Here is a 19,479-nt window from a genome sequence, read left to right as displayed (position 1 = left end):
AACAGGCTATAGAGGGAGTTTGGGTAATCACCTTCTTTTAGACTCTTTAAAAAAGGGTACATATCTGAGTGTTAGAGCTGCCAGAGAGACTGTTACTTTCTAGTTCTATTATACAGTAAGTGATATTTGACAAATTACACAGGAGATGCTCACCACAAGTGAAAGCTACTATTGCCTTAATCTGAGAAACTTTTAGAGGCAATGATCCAAAGGCTTCCAAGGTAAGGCGAAAATGGAGCCACTTCCCAGAGTATGACAGCCCTATGATAATGTGTCAGAGATAACAAATCTCGGGCTGTCTGGGCCACCAACGTGCACTGTTTGGGAGGATTACCACAAACATAACAGCAACAACAACTAAAAAAGAAGAGCAGTACACAGATGTCCTTTGTGTGTACTCAGATGTGCACACTACTCTGAGCTGATACTACATGTCACCAAGTAACCTTATTAACGTATCCACCACCTAAGAAGTCTCACCACCTCCTTCCTCTTCTTGGATGCCTTGGTCCTCGGCTCCCTGAACAATGTCACGATCCATAGCATCATAAGGAGCATGCTGCCTGTAAGGGACACAAACATTAACAATTCAGTGACAAATTAAGCGGCACAACTGGCCATAAGTCATTTCTATTTAAAGGCAGTAATAAACAAATTTTCAATGTTTTTTAAAAGGTCATAAGGAAATTTTTTTTAAACCTTGTGCTATTAGGTTTCATAAAGATTCCAGATACAATTTCAAAGGATACTTTAAAAGAGATAAAACACCTTTCAAATGATAAAGTAAAATAAAGTTAACACAAAACCTGCTAGGTTATTTTGAGACCTAAACTAAGCTTGGAGACCTAACACTTTTAATCAGGGGGGGAAATGTTGATTATTTTAGAAATTAAATATTTAGAAATTTAATTCTCAAGCCGTTGTTCTGCCCCAGCCACAGGAGATGCTCAAACTCATGGGTAATAAACACACAAAGCTGCCTGCCACTTGCTTATAAGAACAAGAGCAGCGGGGCAGTCGGTTAAGCATCTGCCTTCTTGGGCTCAGGTCATGATCTCGGAGTCCTGGGATGGAGCCCCACGTCAGGCCCCCCGCTCAGCAGGGAGTCTGCTTCTCCCTCTCCCTCTGCTGCTCCCCTCCCCTGCTTGTACCCCCCCTCCCCTCACTCGTGCTCACTCTCTCAAATAAATAAATATATTCTTTAAAAACAAATAAATACATAAAAATAAAGAGAACAAGAGGAGGGGCTATCTACACCCATCAGGAGGAGGCTACTGGAGCTGCTCTGGGGGCTGCGGCCGCCCCTCCTCGGGGCTGGCCTGCCCTGCCTCTGCTTGTACCCCCACTCCCCTCACTCGTGCTCACTCTCTCAAATAAATAAATATATTCTTTAAAAACAAATAAATACATAAAAATAAAGAGAACAAGAGGAGGGGCTATCTACACCCATCAGGAGGAGGCTACTGGAGCTGCTCTGGGGGCTGCGGCCGCCCCTCCTCGGGGCTGGCCTGCCTCTGCCGGGCGCCCTCTCTGGTGAGAAGCTGCTGCTGCCGCTGCCGCTGCCTCCACGAGTGTCCCTGCAGCCTCTGCTGGTGCAGAGCCGCCTGGCGTTCCCTCAACTGCCGGGCCTCCTCCGTCCGCCGCGCGGCCACTCTCTGCTGTTCCAGCTGCTCCTCGTACGCCGAGCGGAACTTGGTGACTGGCTTGGTTGAAGGATATACCTGAGGGAAAACGAGCAGGTGCCGAGCAAGAACGGTTGGGTCCTCTGGGTTCTCTCATCCTTTGTTTCTCAGGACAAACTCAGGAGGCAGGGCTGGCTGCTTTAACTAATCCCTATCTGTCAGGTGGACCGTGATGACACCCTCCATCCAAGGCCACCCAAGGTCACCCATTTCCCAACTCTCTGAGCCGCCCTTGGCTTCTCTGAGTAACCGATCTTCCTGATTTGCGGGCATTTTGGCAGATTTGCAATGTGCTCCCTCTCACCTGGGAGGGGGCACAACAGAAGAAATCAGTTTCGGACCTTCATTAAATGTTATGTTCAAAAGGCTCCGACATCAAGTGGGCACTTGGTGACCTCACATTAATTGGGGCAATTTGTGAGCTGAAGCTGTGGCTAAGGCTTTTCCATTAAGAGTTTAAGATGCAGGGATACCAATTAATTCTAGGAACACACAACTAGTCTCAGGTTATCCACAGCAAAAAAAAAAAAAAAAAAAAAAAAAGCCAAATTTCAGGTAAGGGTGGAGAGGCAAAGAACCAATTTCTTCAAAGAAAAAGAGACTGAGTGAGAACACAATACCTCCCGATGAAAGGAAAAACTGATATAGGAATTCTTAAAACTCTGCTTCTCACTGAGCTGCCCACCGCTCTCTCCTCCGCCACCCTCTCTCCCAACCAACACAAGCACACACAATTTTCACCAACAGAAAGAAGGTGCAAGGGTGAGGGAGATCAAACCCACGGCGGGGATTACTTTTGAACAACGCTACGAGGGACACAAGACTGGGAGAGGCTTCTCCAAGCTAAGTTTGCAGCAATACAGCAGTACAATAGAGGCCTTTACATCTACTCAGCCCAAAGCCTCAACCAGCTTGAAGTCTTAGAGAGTCTGAGGCCAAACACAGCTTCAGAGTCATAAATAAAAGGTGATCAGCATCTATGTAAAGGCCAAGTAGCCCGCTGTTAGGTATCAGCATAGAGACAGCGAAAGAAAGATACCTCTCTGCGTTCAGTGTTGCTTCAAGTTCTTTCAAAGTATGATTCCTAATAATAATGGATTTTTTAAAGGGAGAAAACCTTATTTATGTGAGAGAGCAGCGATCTGTAGGGGGAGCCTAAGCAGAGACTGGTTAAACATACTCCCCAGGGGGGGCATCCTTAAGCGGTAAGATCAGCCTTTTGACAACTTAATAACCACCTTCAAGACGAATGTGCAGAAGCCAACCCACAGTTTGATAGGAAGTGAACAGGGAGGAGGAGACCTCTGATCACAGAAAATGAGACCTTTCTCGGCCTCACGATGCCCGTGGGACTTGAGCACATTCCGGGCAGTGCCCAGTCAGGTGCCCATCTCTCCTCCTACTGCTCAAGGGAGGGGAGCACAGAGCTCCCCTGTGTGGCGCCGCTGACACAGAAAACACGCACACCAACAGCCTTCTCGTTCCCCCAGGCATCTTTCTGAGGTACCCAGCGGCTCTGCTTTGGGCATGACGATAGAAAATCTACATACATGCACATCACACTGAGTGAACTCACTCAGATTTTCTTTTAGGGATTGTCATCGATGGGGAGGCTTTTTCAATCTTCAAAAACGAAGCCACGCCCCCGCCCCAGCCCACAAAACACCACCCTGGTGGACGAGGAGCAGAGGACCTCGTACACCGGCGGCGGGAGCATGCCCGCCCAGAAGGTCGGCTTCTTCCCGCGGTTCACGCTGGTCCTTCCACTCCCGATCCTGTTGCTCCAGCCGCTCGGCCTGCCCGACCTGCTCCATTGCCTCCTCCTCCAGAGCCTTCCGGTGCTCCTCCTCCACCTGCCGGCCCCCGGGCTCTCTGGCGTCGGCTCCGTGCTGCCTCGGCTCCTCCTGGGTGGGAGGGTCCGGTTTTGTTTCTTCCGTTCTTCCAGGAACCGCTTCGTGCGTCTGCCGCCCATCACTGCTCGGGGACACCTAGGCCAAGCACATCACTGGGAAGGACGCTCTTCTATTTTGAAAGCACTGATACAATCTATTACCACGTATACGTTATAGCATAAGCAAAATCCTGGAGTCTAGAAATACAGAGTCCTGACTGCAAAGTATGGCTGCAATGCAGTCACTTAACTCTTCTCACTCCGCAATCTCATCTATAAAACACAGATAACATAAGCACAATTTCACGCCAGGAAGAACACAGTAAGTAACCTAAAAGTAAAGCCTATACACGTGACCACATCTCAGAGGACCCTTCCCTCAAAAGCAAACTAACTCCTGTTGTCCCTTAAAACAAAATGGAAAAACCCTGCAACCTTCAAATGATGAAGGGTGTATGTAATTTTCTTCAATGTAAATTTTATTTTCAATAATGATTTGAAAAGTGGGATACCTGGCTGGCTCAGTCACAAGAATGTGCAACTCCTGATCTCAGGGTTATGAGTTCGAGCCCCCACAGGTGGGGGAGGAGTGTAGAACTTACTTAAATGCACACAACTTTAACAAAATATAATGATTTGAAAAGACAAGGACAAGATCAAATTGAGGATGAGTTGGGTTTACTTTTTTCTAATTAAAAAAAAGAATGCCATTACTAATAGACAACCATGTTAACTAAAAATAGTGTGCATTAAACCAGATACAATAAAATATTTTTAACATTTTAAAGTATTTCTTCATAAATCAGAGGAAACTCTTTGTAAATATTTTGTATTGTTAATACATAAATTCAACATAAAAAGACATGTCTTTTTACAGAGAACTCTTCTTCTAAAATTGGTTGGTTTAAATTGGTTTTACTGGATTTAAAGTTTCAGAGATTTCCATGTGATTTTCATTACTTAGAAAAGAGGGGCAAAAAAAAAAAGATGATATAATATCATAAGAAAATTTATCACTCTTCCCCCCCCAACCTTATTTACTGGAAAAAATAACTTATTTGGTCAGACTGCTCCTCCAAATTGAAATAAATGTGAGGCTCTCTTCTTAAATTAGCAGAACTATAACCAAGAAATCAGAATGAAGAAATGGAAGGAAGGAAGGAAGGAAGGAAGAAAGGAAGGAAGGAAGGAAGGAAGGAAAAAAGTCCTCTCTCAGACATCTGAGGACAACTCCTGGACATGTATGTCTTACCAACATCCTCAAATACCTGGCAGGTTTGACATAATACTGCCCTGGCTTTATATATGAAATACTTCTCTAAAGGGCCTTAAGTGCTTTCAAATACTTGCCATTTATCTCCACAGCATTCCTGTGAAAAAGGTTATAGAAGATAACTACTATCTCCACCTCACAGATGAAAAAATTAAAGGTCTGAGTCATTAAAAGATTAATTAATCCAGTAAACGGGTAGTCAGACTAGGATAGGGAATAGAACCAATTCCCAGGACAGAGATTTGGTCATGTTTTCTTAATAGTAACAGAGAAGGGCCCATGAAGACACATAACGTCCCGTCCGTAAAGCAATGCTCTGCAGGACTGAAGACTTCTATGAAGTCCATCCATAGCGACTTATTTATTCCCATAAGATGGTAACTCAGGATACATCTTCTCAAACATTCATTGTTAAAAACAACTTTCTCAGGGAGAAAGATAGCCATACTTGCCATTTGTATTATGCATGTGATTAAAAAACAACTATGTTAGAATTAAGGATGAGGGCGACCCTACTTTTAATGTCTCACTTATGAGAGATACTCTTAAGCAAGGCTCAATTTTTATGAAGAGGGGGAGTACAAAAAAAAAAAAGTGGATTAAGAGACAGGCACTCTCACCTTTGATAATTTTCTAAAGACCTCTTAAATACAATTTTTGGCTTGTTCTGTGTGGACCTAGAACTGCCTCAAGTTCAACTGTACTACCAACGTTAACACTTGAGTGGGCTGTCACGGAACAGCCTCATTATCATTTAATGTTCTCACTCTACCCCCCAAAAAACCAAACAAGAACAACAACAAAAAAACCAACTCAGACACAATAGCCCCTTCAGAAAAAATAAACCCATATGAGTAAACAAAGCCAGTAAAGTCTTTCCCAGAAAATACTATAGCAGTAGTTCTCTGAGTGTCCTCCCCAGACCAGCTGAATCAGTTGGAAATGCAAATCTTCAGGCCTCATCCCAAAATAACTGAACTGGAAATTCTGGGCTAGGGCCCAACGATCTGCATTTTAACAGCTCTGCTGGGGACTATGATATACCCTAAAATTGGAGAACCACTGTTCTGCAGGAAGAGTTGGCGATATTTAGAGCAGTTCACCTGATGACAGCTTGACGGGGAAAGGGACCCCATCGCAGAATTACCAGCTCACGCCTCTTACCTCCCGTGGCTCTCCAGCCAAGTCCTCCCTCGCTGTGTGGTCACGTCTCGGAGAATGTGTCACCTGGGTAACGTTCTGCTGCTCTGCTCGTTCTGGCTTTCGAAGGCTTGGAATCCTATTCAGAGTATCTTTCAACTGTTTATATTCCGCAACTTGAGTCTGTGTATAAATTGCACAATTGGTTGCAAATTGTACAATTTGAGGAGGGAAAGAGATATCGTTCATGGATGGACATTAGGGTTGCATGGAAGACCAGACTAAAATATTGTACCTAAGTACCAATTAGGAAAAATATGCAGATTATTTTCATGCATTAGCTATTCTTACTTGTTCATGCTTAACCATTTTTAAGCACATGCAAATGCGAATTAGATATAAAGGGAATGGAGAAAAAATATCTAAGACAGATGTTAGTTTCTCATGCTATGTTAAACAGTCAGAATTTTTATAAACAACTTTCTGGTAGAAGTATCATTATTAAAAGACAGTTCACAATCAGTTTTATAGCATTAAAAAAATCTGTTTAAAAATTCACACAATTATATAAATACAAGTGCAGATATCTTTTACCAATATGGTCTGAGTAACGTTTTTCAGTGAAGAAGAATCATAAGTTTAAAATAAGTAACTAAGTATATCTATATATATTTAGTTATTCATTTATAAAATCACTCAGGCCCCCTCCTCCCCCCGCCCCCATCAACCTGTGGTCAAATAGGGCCCTTAACTTTCCAGAATGCTCCTGTATTGCGCTCTGCAGATGTAGGAAAGCAATAGCGTAGGCATGAAATGAGCCTAGATTTTTATTCCTCAATCGTGAACCTCCTTTCTTCTAAGGTGCTAAAGGCACTAATGTAAGTATTAAACTACAATCTACTCATCCAGGTGTATCTGTGTATATGTGGTGGTGGTGTGTATGTGTGTGTGCATGCACAATATTTTTAATACAAGGAGCTGGAAAGACAGAAAAAAAATCAAATACCTTAACTAAAAAAATCAACAGACACTGCTCATACTTAGCTCATTACATGCACCAACACTGTTACCCTAAAACAGAAATGCTGTGTGTGTAAACACACATCTACATAAATACATACAAAAAACACAGAAATCTTTTCTGGACAAGTTTCCAGCCAGTGGGCACAGTAGAGCGGGTGAGTGGAGGCTGGAATCCAGCTGGCATTCCTATCGCCCCAGCTGTGTACCCTGGCATAATGCTCTTCCACCCCAATGAAGGGGGAGGCCTTTTAATTTTTTTCCAATTCACACAAAGGTGAAGAAGTTTTTTTGCTACATCTGTCTCAGAGGAGTGCGTCCTTGTAATTTGTACAAAGGTATGCCATATGGCTAACAGTGGCCCTCATCCCAGAAATCTATCAACACATTTGCAAACTAACTTTGGAGGTCAAAGAAGATTTTTAAAAAAAGACATCCACATAGTGATACTTTTAATAAATATTTCTTCTTTTTCCTCCTCCTAGATATATATTTGAAAGCAGTTATGCTGCAGTTCTCAAATATTAGTGTGCATTGAGAATCACGGAAGAATCATGTTAAAAGTGCAATCTCCTGGGCCCCCACCCTAGAAAATATGACTCAGTAGGTCTGGGGCAAGACCCAGGTAACTGTGATGCAGGAAAGTCTCCAAAAACACCAGCTTAAGAGCTACGCATGGCCGTGATGTCAAGAGCACCTAAATTCTAAGCTCAGTCTCATCGCTGATCTTGGGCCAGCTATTTTATCTTCCTTTGACCTCCTTTTATTTAGTTATAAAAAGGACACAATGTTATATAACTCAGTAGAATGTGAACATCAAATAAAATCCTGTATAAAAAGTTCTTATAATGATCCCTGACACACTGTAAACTCAAATTCTATTGTTCCTTTTTTTTTTTTTTTTAGATTTCGTTTATTTATTTGTCAGAGAGAGAGAGAGAGAGAGAGCACAAGCAGGGGGAGCAGCAGGCAGAGAGAGAAGCAGGCTCCCCACTGAGCAAGGAACTGGATGTGGGACTCAATCCCAGGACCCTGGGATCCTGACCTGAGCCAAACGCAGATGCTTAATGACTGAGCCACCCAGGCATCCCTCTATTCTGTTCTTGCTGTTCCCCCACTCAACTACATTTAAAAATTGGGTTGTCAAGCACCTGGGTGGCTCAGTTGGTTGAGCCTGGCAAGCTCTTAGTTTCGGCTCAGGTTATGATCTCCAGGTCATGAGATCATGCCCCGAGTTGTGCTCCATGCTCAGCTCAGAGTCTGCTCAAGATTCTCTCTCCCTCTCCCTCTGCCCTTCCCGCCATGCACTTTCTCTCCTCAAATAAATAAATAAATCTTTAAAAAAATCAGGATGTCAAGTCACAGTCTCATGAGATGATTTACAGAAGAAATGTCCATGTTTGAAGCAGCATTTATTTGCTAAGGAGATCCAAGGAAAGTACTAATATGGGGATCTGAGCTGGGATTCAAGTACTACACCTAGTTCTGACATAACAATTTAAAGGGGTGGCAGGCAGGACAACTTGAGCCACTTCTCAAAGGAGAAGAAAATATTTTTAAAGAAATAGAATACCATATATAAGTTACATAAAAATATTTTTTTCTATTACAAAATCTTGTCCGTAATACTGCCAGCGTGCTTACTGCAGAATTTGGTTTTGGTCATTAAATGCATTATTTTACTTAAATTTCTCTGGATTTTCAAATTGTTGCTTAGTCTAATATTTGTGGCCAATCATAGCACACAGAATATTCAAATGGGTTTGTCACATTTTTCAGCATGAAAAACAGCCTCAAATAAAATAATATTTGGTAAAAATTTTATAAAGAAGGTTTTAAATGAAATAATCTCCTAAAGTCAATTCAATTTGTACACCTGTAAAAAATTACCACACAGCTACAGTTTCATAGGGAGATAATCAATGACTACCTTGAAAAGGAGTCCCACAAACACAGATGCTACAGCCTATGAGATGGGTCAGGGCCTAACATGTTATATTTTTCATAATTTTATAAAGACAAAAAATTATGCATCGTCTCCTGATGAGGACAGATAACTGGTTTTCCTTTTAATTCTTCCAACTGAAGAAAAGTACAAACCCAGTGACTAAGCTAGCCATTCCTGTTTGTTTGCTTCTCCTAGAAAGCTGTAAAACAAAGTATGGTATTGCTTTAATAAGCTCTCCAACACTTGTATTCATTCGTTTGTACATTCAGTAAATAACCACTGAGGGCCTGTTTTGTGCCAGGGACTGCTCTAAGGCTTTGAAAAACGGAACTTACGACTCTTGTTTTTCCTTCTCCATCGACATGAGATCTCTTATTTTCTGTAATTTGGCCAAGAACACATAAGGGTAGTCCTAAAAGGAGTGTGTGTAGGCTGGGATACGGAAGCAAGGGAGAGAGGGATGGAAGAAAAAGTCTTGACAATAATTTATTTGGTAGCTAGCATCATAAAATCTTATAGATCCTATAAGAAGAGTCACCACAGGTCAGAGAGTGGCAGAAGACCATATATATGGAATAATTTTTGTGATTTAAATAAGCATTTGACCACTGCACGTAATGGCTGGTGGAGGGCAGAAATACTCATAGGTACCACACTAGCAGTGCAAAAAATAATCAAAGGCTTATTTAATATTCTCTTGATTGAATTTCGAAAGCATGCATGATCCTCAGGATCAGGAGAGCTCCGACCAAGAACTGACTGAAGGCTGGCTTGTAAGAGACTCCATGCACAAAGGAATTCGGAAATGTTAAGCAGATTCTAACAAGAAATGATAGAGGCTGCTACCCTTCTAACCTGTGCAGCGGCTAGCGCACTCTTGTGGTCTTCCAAAGTCACTACAAGTTGTTCATGCTCGGAGAGTAAATTCTTATGCTGTTGCTACACGAAAAAGAATTTTACATGTTGAGATTTAACATTCTAAGACAGATTCGTCTTCGGCTGACAGTGGTGTGAGCACCCAAACGCAACTTGCTTGCCTGCTTGCTTGTTGTTCTTGCAGCACTTGCTACGTTGAAAAATCATTGTAGAGAGAAGACGATAAAAAGGTAGTATCTGAAATCCAAAACGTGCTACCTAAATACCATAATCCCTTACAATGAACCAATACTTCATTATTAATAAAGCTTTGTAAATAAAAAAGTGTATTAAAATGCAACCACTCAGCCAAAGAATCCTTTCAGTATTAATGAAAATGTTTGGATTTTCAGACCATTTTTTAGCTTACAATGCAGACGTGGTAAAAGTAGTGGGCACACTCCAGTTTATGCGAAGCCCAAAATAACAATGTGGATTTGTAATGCAGGTCGACTAGGGAATGACTTGTAAAGCTAATTTACAGAGTAAAGCAGGCCAATACGAAGCAGGCAAATGCCCGGTTCTGTTTTACCTTGACGTCCTGGAGCTGGGTGTGCATGTCCTGGTGTGCCTTCCTTAGTTGTCTATTCTCTTCTCTCAAATTGTACACGGTTTCTATTTGTGGAAAAAAAAAAACAAGCATAAAAGCCTTGAGATTTTCTGGCTTTTGATTCCATTATTTTCATATCTCAAACTTCACATAACTATTTTTAGGATTCATTTTGAACTTTGACAGTATAGTATGCCAAATCAACAAAAATTCGACCATTTTGGGATGTGGCATGGATTCAGCTTGACATTCCAATACAATCTGGTTCGGTAGCTTAAATACTTTTAAGGAAGCTACACAGTATAGCAGTTAAGGATTTCTAATTACTCAGGAGTTAAAAATGAGGTATTTCTGTAGTAAGCAAGTCCTCAATAAAATGTAACAGTCAGGGACGGTTTAAGATTTGAGTCTCTCCACAAATTAAAAAGAAAGTGATCAAGAAGTACAAATCCTATTTCTCATAGCATGAATAATTTCCACAGATCCCCAGAAGTATTTCAATTACAAAGACAACTCAAGAAATAAAGGAAGAGACAGAAAACCCCACTTACCTGCTTAAAAATTCTAAGCATATTTTCTTTCTCCTACCAGTGAGTTCTTGCCTGATACAAATTCCCCTTCCGATAGTCATAGGACAGTTTTTTCCAGGGCTACCACGTGAGACTATGGTTGTCTCAGGGAAGTCCTATAATCTCTCGAATCTCAAGCCTACTACTGTTCAGGGAACAGCCTCAATGACTTAAAGATTCCAGGCCCACCTCTCCTACCCTCTTGGTGAATTTCTTACTTTTGCTTTAACTGGACATTAGATGTTATAAACTGGCAGCCCTGAGGCTGAATCCAACTCACATTTTTCTTTTCTTTTCTCTTTCTCTCTCTCTTCTTTCCCCCTGGGCCCTGCAGCGTTGGCCTGTGAAAGGGTTCTACATATGAACAGTTGGCACCACTTAAAAATCAAGGATCTGGGTCTACTAAGATCTGGCAACATGAGGCCCACCGTCATGTGACAAGACTCAGCAGAAGCTGAATGGTGGCAGGTGACAATATAATTCATTTTTCAATGGAAGATTCCTTTGAAAGGGAAGGGGGAGGCTGTTAATAATGATGCTGAGACAGCAGGTCTGAGTCTACACTGTGCTGGGCAAACTATCCCTGAGTGGCAGTCGCGTCCTGCACACAAAACCCTAGCTCTCCAGTGTGGCACTCAGCACTGAAGAAAAGCGTCCGTCCCCATCTCTCACCATATTTTCTGTCCCCTTTTACGCCCTTATCGTCCCTGCCTCACCCCTGATCTCTGGATGGCTGACTGGGTGTAGAGGACAGGTCAAGAGTAAGGTGGGAAAGGCTTCGACTCAAAGGTCAAAATAGGACAGCACTGGCAATCCAAGGGGACTGTCAGTGTGTGGATGTCGGCTGGATGGGGCTTCGGTACACACACACACACACACACACACACACACACACACTCACACACACACATACACATATACACACACAAATACCCAAACTGCTAGCTTCTGAAGGAGTTTCAGATTATAAACTTAATGGCAGTTGCTTCTGTGCCTTAACCGTATTGCCTTGAGTAAGTTATTTAACTTTATGAAGGCTCAGTTTCTTCCTCTGTTAAATTAGGCTAAACACAATGCGTCACTTACAGGTTGTCATGAGAATTAAATAAAATAATTGCATGAAGAGTTCCACCTGGTACTAGCACATGGTGAACATTTGCTGAGTGTCAGCTATTATTACAACAGAAATGAAAAGAATAATTATTTAAGCTTCTATGCTACCAGTTTACCTCCCAGGAATTCTGAATTCTCTCCTGGTGTCACACTGAACTCGACCAGAAACTACCTGGATTATACGTCTGACTGCCACTACTGAGCTGTGTGTCACCATTTGCTTTAACTCACTATCCGAAGCTCTTATCAGAGGATCAACCTCAAACAAAAGTGCTGACGGACAAACTGCTCATAAAGTGTCATCAAAGGCACTGTCACGCCCTATTGTGTAAGGCCTCTGAGAAATTTCTTCCAAAAATTAACTGATACCAGAAATTCCGTTCTCTATTTCTCCCTCCCTTGCCCCACGCACAGGGGAGGTCTATTCTCTTCCTGATGATAAAAGCCCCATAACGCACTGCATTTCCCTTTCTGTCCTGGCTCCATGAAGTTCAGACCAGGTTATGAGGCTGAAATTATCTTAGTGCGCAGAACTCATATACATGTGGCCTCCTATTTCCCATGGTTCTGATTTATTACTTCGACATATAATTTGTTAAAATTTTACTCTAAACACACTTTGTTTCAAAGAAAGGAAATAGAGTAGACATAAGAAAACATGCTTTATGTTACCTTTGTGAGGACGTTTCTCTGTCTGTTATCTGAACGACCCCCACCATCCGCCATATCACCGACAAGCCAACCAACAGCCCTGCACATCCACAGCTCTTGGGTGTCACCCCCTGACACCCGGCCCAACTCTTTCAAGACCACCTTCACCCTCTGTAATCTGCCTCGATGGCTACTTAACTCTTGTGTGCTTTTTTGTTATAACTTACTATTTTGAAATACTTATAGACAAAACATTGCAAATAAAAGCCCAGAGAGGACCAAAGTACTTACCACTCAGCTTCCCTCTACGATGATATCTTATATAAAATAAAAATACTGTTTGGCATAGTATAATTAACTGGACCACAGACCTTCCTTGGATTTCACCATTGTTTTCACAAGCATCCTGTGACTTTTTAAGCCAATTCTCACAGGTCAAACTTATTTAGCACCTGAATAGGTGCCTGTAGAATATTTCCCTTTCTCAGAGTTTATATACACTCAGAGTGATATTTTGTTTCACAATACTATGAAAACACCTCCTGCTGACACTGATCACGGGTCAGTAACTGTCCTAGGGGCTTAACATAAATTATTTAATCCTTGCACCAACCTACGAGGTTGGTAACTTTTTAAGAATATCCTGGTTCTACAGATGATGACAATGAGGCCTGTGGTGATCTTACAACTTGTCCATGGTCATATAACCAGTAACTGAAGAGGCCAAGACTCACCAGGGCAGTCTGCCTCTAGATCCTGCACTTCAGAGCTACTAGGAGGGGTCAACAGGTAGTGTTCCCGGCCCCTTGGAGATCAGGAAACGCAGGGGCAACTTCGATCGTCGCCTGGGATGTGGAGCACTGACGGCATCTTGTGGGGAGGGGACGGGGGCACTCAGTATCTTACAACACACATCAAAAGAGAACTATCTTGCCCAACGTGGCCAACGTGCTCCGTTGAGAAACACCAAGTATTCTATTCTGTTTCCCTAAACAAACCCAAAGAGATAAGGATAATTGTGAAATGTTACAGAAAAGTAAGTGGCCGTAAAGCACCACATGGTAAATGTGAATCAATCGTCATGCAAACACAGTTCTACTGCTTTACTGAAACATTACAATGAGCAGTTATTTTCATATAAACTAGCTAATCAGACTTGCAAATACCTTTTAGCTTGGAAAGTTCTTGTTCCTTCTCTTGCTGTAGCTGCAGGTACTTCTGCTTATGGTCGTTAAATGTCCTGCTGAAGTCTTCTCCTTGTTTGCGATGTTCCTCCTCCAAGTCGCTGTGCTGTTTCTTCAGCTCCTCGTGCTGACTCTGCAAAGATGAGAACCTGAGCAGAGACGTACATTCTCTACATTCACCACAGTCTATAGCCTTTCTCTCTTAAGAAAGAATAGGGGAGGCAGGAGGCTCTCTTTTCCTCAGGTTGCTTTCACTGGGGCAGCTCCCCTGCCTTTCCCTTACATTTCAAATCAGGGATTTGGGATCATGGCCAAAAATAATTTTCTCCTTAATTTTGAACGTTGGTAAAAACAACAAGAAGTAAGAAGTTAGCCATGGGAGATGGAAAGGGGAAGGATTGGGGAAACTCCCAGGGACTCAAATTGCTGTGGAGACAAGGTAAAGCTAATGGAAAAATTATCCCTCCATGGCTATTCCAGACTTCCTTTTTCAATCTGATGTTTTTCCAGCAACATTTTTTTATTTCCCTTCTTTAATTTTTAGCCTTCCTGGTAACCTAGTCAAAAAAAAAAAAAAAAACAAAACGATTTCTCTCCCTTTAGGGGAAGTCATACATTGTTTGTAGAATGATTCTTACTTACCTTACTCCTAGTCATAACCCTACACTGTTATCACAATCTAGATAAATCCCACAGTCGCCGAATGCTAATGTGAAAGGATGGTCTGCTTTAATCCAAGCACTGCTTTCTTGATACTAGGAAGGGTTCTGGCTTCGATAAAAAGCACTTGCTCTTCTGATACAGGAGGAAAGAAAACACCAAACAAAAAGAGAGGCAGGCAAGGGAGGGAGGCTGGAGGCATGGAGATCATGGCTGGGTTTTCCTGTTGTGCAGAACTCTTGATGGAATCCACTCCTCTCTTCTAGCTTGACAGAAATCATGACTCTCTCCCCTCCAGTCCCTCTCTCTTTCTAAGTCTTCTTGACACACAATGAGTTTTACCCAAGAACCAAGGAAAATTTTTAAATATACATTGTGTTCCTGTGGTAGGTAAAAGGACACATTAAATATTAGTAACACGAAGGAGGCGTTTAATTGTTCTACTGCCTCCAATGTGCCTAAGATAAAAGAAACATCTAAGGGAAACCACTGTGAGAAACTAAGCAAGCAAACACAAACAAAAAAAGCCTTAAAGGATAAAAAGAAGAATAAAATTAAAAATTGGGTGACCAGACAGACTGATTTATAAGAAAATGTATAATAAGATGACTATGGGGGCGCCTGGGTGGCACAGTGGTTAAGCGTCTGCCTTTGGCTCAGGGTGTGATCCCCGTGTTATGGGATCGACCCCCACATCAGGCTCCTCCACTATGAGCCTGCTTCTTCCTCTCCCACTCCCCCTGCTTGTGTTCCCTCTCTCGCTGGCTGTCTCTATCTCTGTCAAATAAATAAATAAAATCTTTAAAAAAAAAATAAGATGACTATGATTGCTGTAATTGGGTGGTAAGATGGGAGAACATTACAATTCTACTTCATTTTTAGTGAAATATGACTTTAATGTACCATCCTACCATATAAACCGATTTTCTGTAAGCTTTCCTTAATCACTTAAGTTACTTAGTTAATTTTTTCATTCATTCATGAGGAAAAACTTTAAATTACTCACTTTTAACATCTGATGTTGCACATTCAATGCACTGTATCTACTATTGGAATCTTGCTGTAAATTAAAAAGAAAATAGTTAACAGAGAGAGAACGAATCTGGCTGTCTTGCTAAACATATCTTACAGCACTTAATAGAAGAATTCCATTTATTTCATTTATATAAGCTACAATGAATGCTATGCTTGAACCAGGATGTCTCTCGGGCCATCTCTTTATTTCATGGCAGGAATGAAGTCTTACCATTCCTCTAAGTTTGCTAGAGTTTAGTGAAGAAAAAGCAAGACATGGAATCATAAAACAGCACCTTAGCAGGGCCCCTGGAAATGGTTTACTCCCCCTTTCAAGTTGAGAAGAACCGAGGCTCTGATGCACAAGGAACTTGTCCTGAGACACAGTCACTGTGCACAGCTGATACACTGTGCCAGGTGCTCCGAGGGGACGTGGGGATAAACCAACCAGGTCCAAGCCACACAAGCTTTGCAAGGCTTAAGAAAGGGGAGAGAAAAGGTGCTTTCCTTCTCTGGGCTTCAGTGTAAGGAATTCTCTATGTATTGCTTTACCCAAATGAGACTCCCGTTTCACGGAGTGAAGAAACGGAGGAAGGATAAGGAATAAGTTGAGGGCAAACATTTCCGTTAGTAGCAGAGCCAGGGCTGAAACTTGAGCCTAAGCCATGTTCCAGTGGGTTATGTGTGTGTCCCGGCTGAACATCCTGACACAGGGACCTCACACGTCCTGGGCAGCCGTAGCAGTCTGTGCACAAGACGCTCGACCATACTCTCTCCCTGTGCTGGGCTCTTCTATCTGACATGCCACACCCCTACTTTGGCTCCAGCTCAAGTACGCCCACAACCATTTTTTCTTTCATTTTTTTTTACAATTTCTAAAATGAACTGCGTTTCTGCTCTATTGCTTTTTTTTTTTTTTTTTTTAGTGCTTTACTCTTTTACTTTACAAAGAAACTACATCACGAAATGCACAACAGAAAGCACACGGTTTTAGCTGGGGCTTTTAGAGGAGGTAAGAGTTGAAAGCTGACAGCCTTCTAGCTGTCCGAGGCACTGACCCTTCTCAGTTTTAATACCCCAAAATGTCAATGTTTCATTCAACTAATGGTTATAGATATGTATTCTTCTTAGAGTAAGAGAAAACTTGCTTTTCTCCAGTTGGTTTGGACCGTGCAAGTGACAGCAACACTGCAGGGAGTTTTGGGGAGCACTAAGTACATACATACATACACACACGTGTGTGTGTATACATATGTGTATGTGTATGTACTTCAGCCCTGTGGTCCGAATGACCAACATAGTAAAAGACTTTGTCACTATTATTTCCCTCAAGTTTCATAAAATAATTAAGAAAAAAATTAAAAACTTACCCTTCCTTTATTTAGTGTTTCTTGTGCTTCTAACTTATAAACAAGAAAATCTAGAAAATAAAAAATAGAGAAAATTGAGTGTAATTAACTCATTATGGAATATTTAAATTTCTAAAAGATTATTAAGCAAATTTTATCCAGACTTGTGAAAAATATTTTAGCTTTAAAAACAATCCGCTTGAAAACATACTTCATTTTTCCTCTTAATGCCTTTTTAAAAAGAGTTGGAAGAAAACTATTATATAATTTTAAGCTTTATTTTAAAGCTGATGTCTTGAGTAAAGAAAATATACATTATAACCAATTAATTAGAAGTGAATTTAAAATGTGCACTCTGTGATTAACTCTCCTTGAAATTAAGGAGGAAAAAAAATGAAGCACACCTAAAAGACAGATGATTTATTGCTACCCACTAGATGGCACACTAAAATCATTCAGGACTTGAAAAGAGAACTCGGACCACAGAAACCATCTTTGATGCTCTTAAAGCTTTATTATCCACTAGATGGCTCTATAAAATCACTCCGCATTTAAAGACAAGAAAAATCCAAATCCTATCAAAACATTTTAATGATGTTAACCTCCTGTTCTTCATCCAGGCCTAATCCAAGGGTCAGTAAAACACCGTAACCCATACTGCCCTCCCCTTCTCCCTCCCTCTACCCCACACCAACATAATCAGACAGAATACCTGGCTTCTATTTCCTCACAAGATTTCATAAAACATGAGCAAATAAATAAAAATAAGAATGCGGATCATTTCAAACCACAAGCTGTATAAAGCTAGTGGTTTACAGAAAAATTCTGATAAAAATCAATAGCATTGCCCAACGCCCATGCTAAATGTTAACTTTTGAAATTGAACCGATCAGCTGTGCCAATAAAAGCCTTCACAAGATGAAAACAAGTGCATAACGTAAAAGACACCATACCAAAAAAAAGATACATACAATGTGATCAATTTATGTTGTAAATGTATGTATATGTATGTATGTATATTAATGTATAAAATTTGTCATATTCTGGACAACACATGCTGTTTGTCTTGGATATCTATGGAATTTTCAGGTATGAGTAACAATATGTGTGTGATATTCATATGAAAAGCTGTTCATTTCTGATAGAATATGTGTAACCAATAATGTGAACACCTCAAGGCGGCACACTGAATGAAAGATTCAGAATCCAGGCTTATACAGGAATTACTGTGTTGTACGATGCATAACACGGTGTCTGACTTTCTCTGTCTACCTATGAAAGTGACTTAGGGTTGATTTGAGAAATTTTTTTTTTTAAGATTTTATTTATTTATTTGACAGAGAGGGAGCCAGCCAGCGAGAGAGGGAACACAAGCAGGGGGTGGGAGAGGAAGAAGCAGGCTCATAGCAGAGGAGCCTGATGTGGGGCTCGATCCCATAACGCCGGGATCACGCCCTGAGCTGAAGGCAGACGCTTAACAACTGAGTCACCCAGGCGCCCCTGATTTGAGAAATTTCTTAAGAAAAAAAAAGTAAAGCAAGCACACGATGTTTCAAAGAAGAGTGTGATAAAAACACAGAACACAAACTGCATTTTATATTTACCTTCCTTTGCTTTCTTATGTTCAAGTCTTTCCTTTTGCAAGGACTTCTCTAATCTTGATCTGTGTTCATACACAACTGAAAGAAAAAAAGTTAAAATTTGTTTGCAAAGAATTAGAAATTCTAAAGTAAAATGAACATCAATTTTCAAAACAGTGGGAAACACTGTATGGTCTTCACAATTAAAATAAAAATGTATATGTTTGTAAGTTCCACATTCTGGGTAAAAAAATAGCCACAACCGACCTAAGTCTAAGCTGACTTGTGCACAGTCTGCGCCTTCATGGAATCAATACTCTGAAAGGGGCTTCCTTCCACCTTTGCCAACTCCTGCTGCTCCTGCTTCTCGGAACCTTCTCTGTGAGGTTCCATGTCTTTTCCTGGGCAAATGTGTCCACTCTCTTGACTTGTACCACCGTAGTTAGCCCCACATCTCTATTTCTAGCTCCCACCTCTCTCTTAGGTACAACACAGCATGTCCTAAAGACTCCAGGGTTTTTCCACCGAGGTATCCCTCAAGTACTGCTATGTTCACATGATCTGAATCAGACCAGTGAGAAAACCTCAGCACCTCACTGGCATGAAAGAGACGGTGTATTCCCCCCCCATGAAGGAAAACACAGGTGAGAGAGCCAGAGAAATGAAGGGAGTAGAGACTACAGAGAACCTATGTAAGTCAGGTTCACAGCTGCCATGGTGAGAAGCCCCTGGCAAACTGATGCCATGCTGCACGACTTTCCTGTCCTCGGTTATCCCTACCTGCCCTGTCTACTCCGAAGAAGCCAATGTTGCCTGGTGAGTACAGGGGAAGTGCAGATGTCGTAGAGGGAAACAGGGAGGGGGAGCTTATCAGAACTCTCTTCCCCAGCTCTGGCTTCACATCGACAGCAAACAGGAGCTGGAAGAGTGGGGAAAGCTC

General features: G+C 41.5%; 1 protein-coding gene across 5 annotated transcripts in view; it reads right to left on the bottom strand.

The window, feature by feature from the left end:
- The window catches only part of GOLIM4 (golgi integral membrane protein 4), a 74,893-nt gene that overhangs the window by 13,655 nt on the left and 41,759 nt on the right, over nt 1-19,479 (bottom strand). The window contains exons 2-11 of one of the 5 annotated variants that reach the window (XM_011222630.3): nt 18,564-18,638; nt 16,981-17,030; nt 15,603-15,656; nt 13,919-14,069; nt 10,402-10,484; nt 9,810-9,893; nt 6,011-6,169; nt 3,383-3,670; nt 1,465-1,721; nt 481-563 (exon numbers count right to left, since the gene is read on the bottom strand). In XM_011222630.3, the coding sequence (XP_011220932.2) occupies nt 481-563; nt 1,465-1,721; nt 3,383-3,670; nt 6,011-6,169; nt 9,810-9,893; nt 10,402-10,484; nt 13,919-14,069; nt 15,603-15,656; nt 16,981-17,030; nt 18,564-18,638 (1,284 nt within the window). The remainder of the gene's footprint in view (nt 1-480; nt 564-1,464; nt 1,722-3,382; nt 3,671-6,010; nt 6,170-9,809; nt 9,894-10,401; nt 10,485-13,918; nt 14,070-15,602; nt 15,657-16,980; nt 17,031-18,563; nt 18,639-19,479) is intronic. The other 4 variants (XM_002917429.4, XM_019797722.2, XM_011222631.3 and 1 more) reach the window with 4 other exon arrangements.

Source organism: Ailuropoda melanoleuca, chromosome 1 (assembly GCF_002007445.2).
Source record: "Ailuropoda melanoleuca isolate Jingjing chromosome 1, ASM200744v2, whole genome shotgun sequence".
NCBI lineage: Eukaryota > Metazoa > Chordata > Mammalia > Carnivora > Ursidae > Ailuropoda > Ailuropoda melanoleuca.
This window is presented reverse-complemented; position numbering and strand designations above follow the sequence as displayed.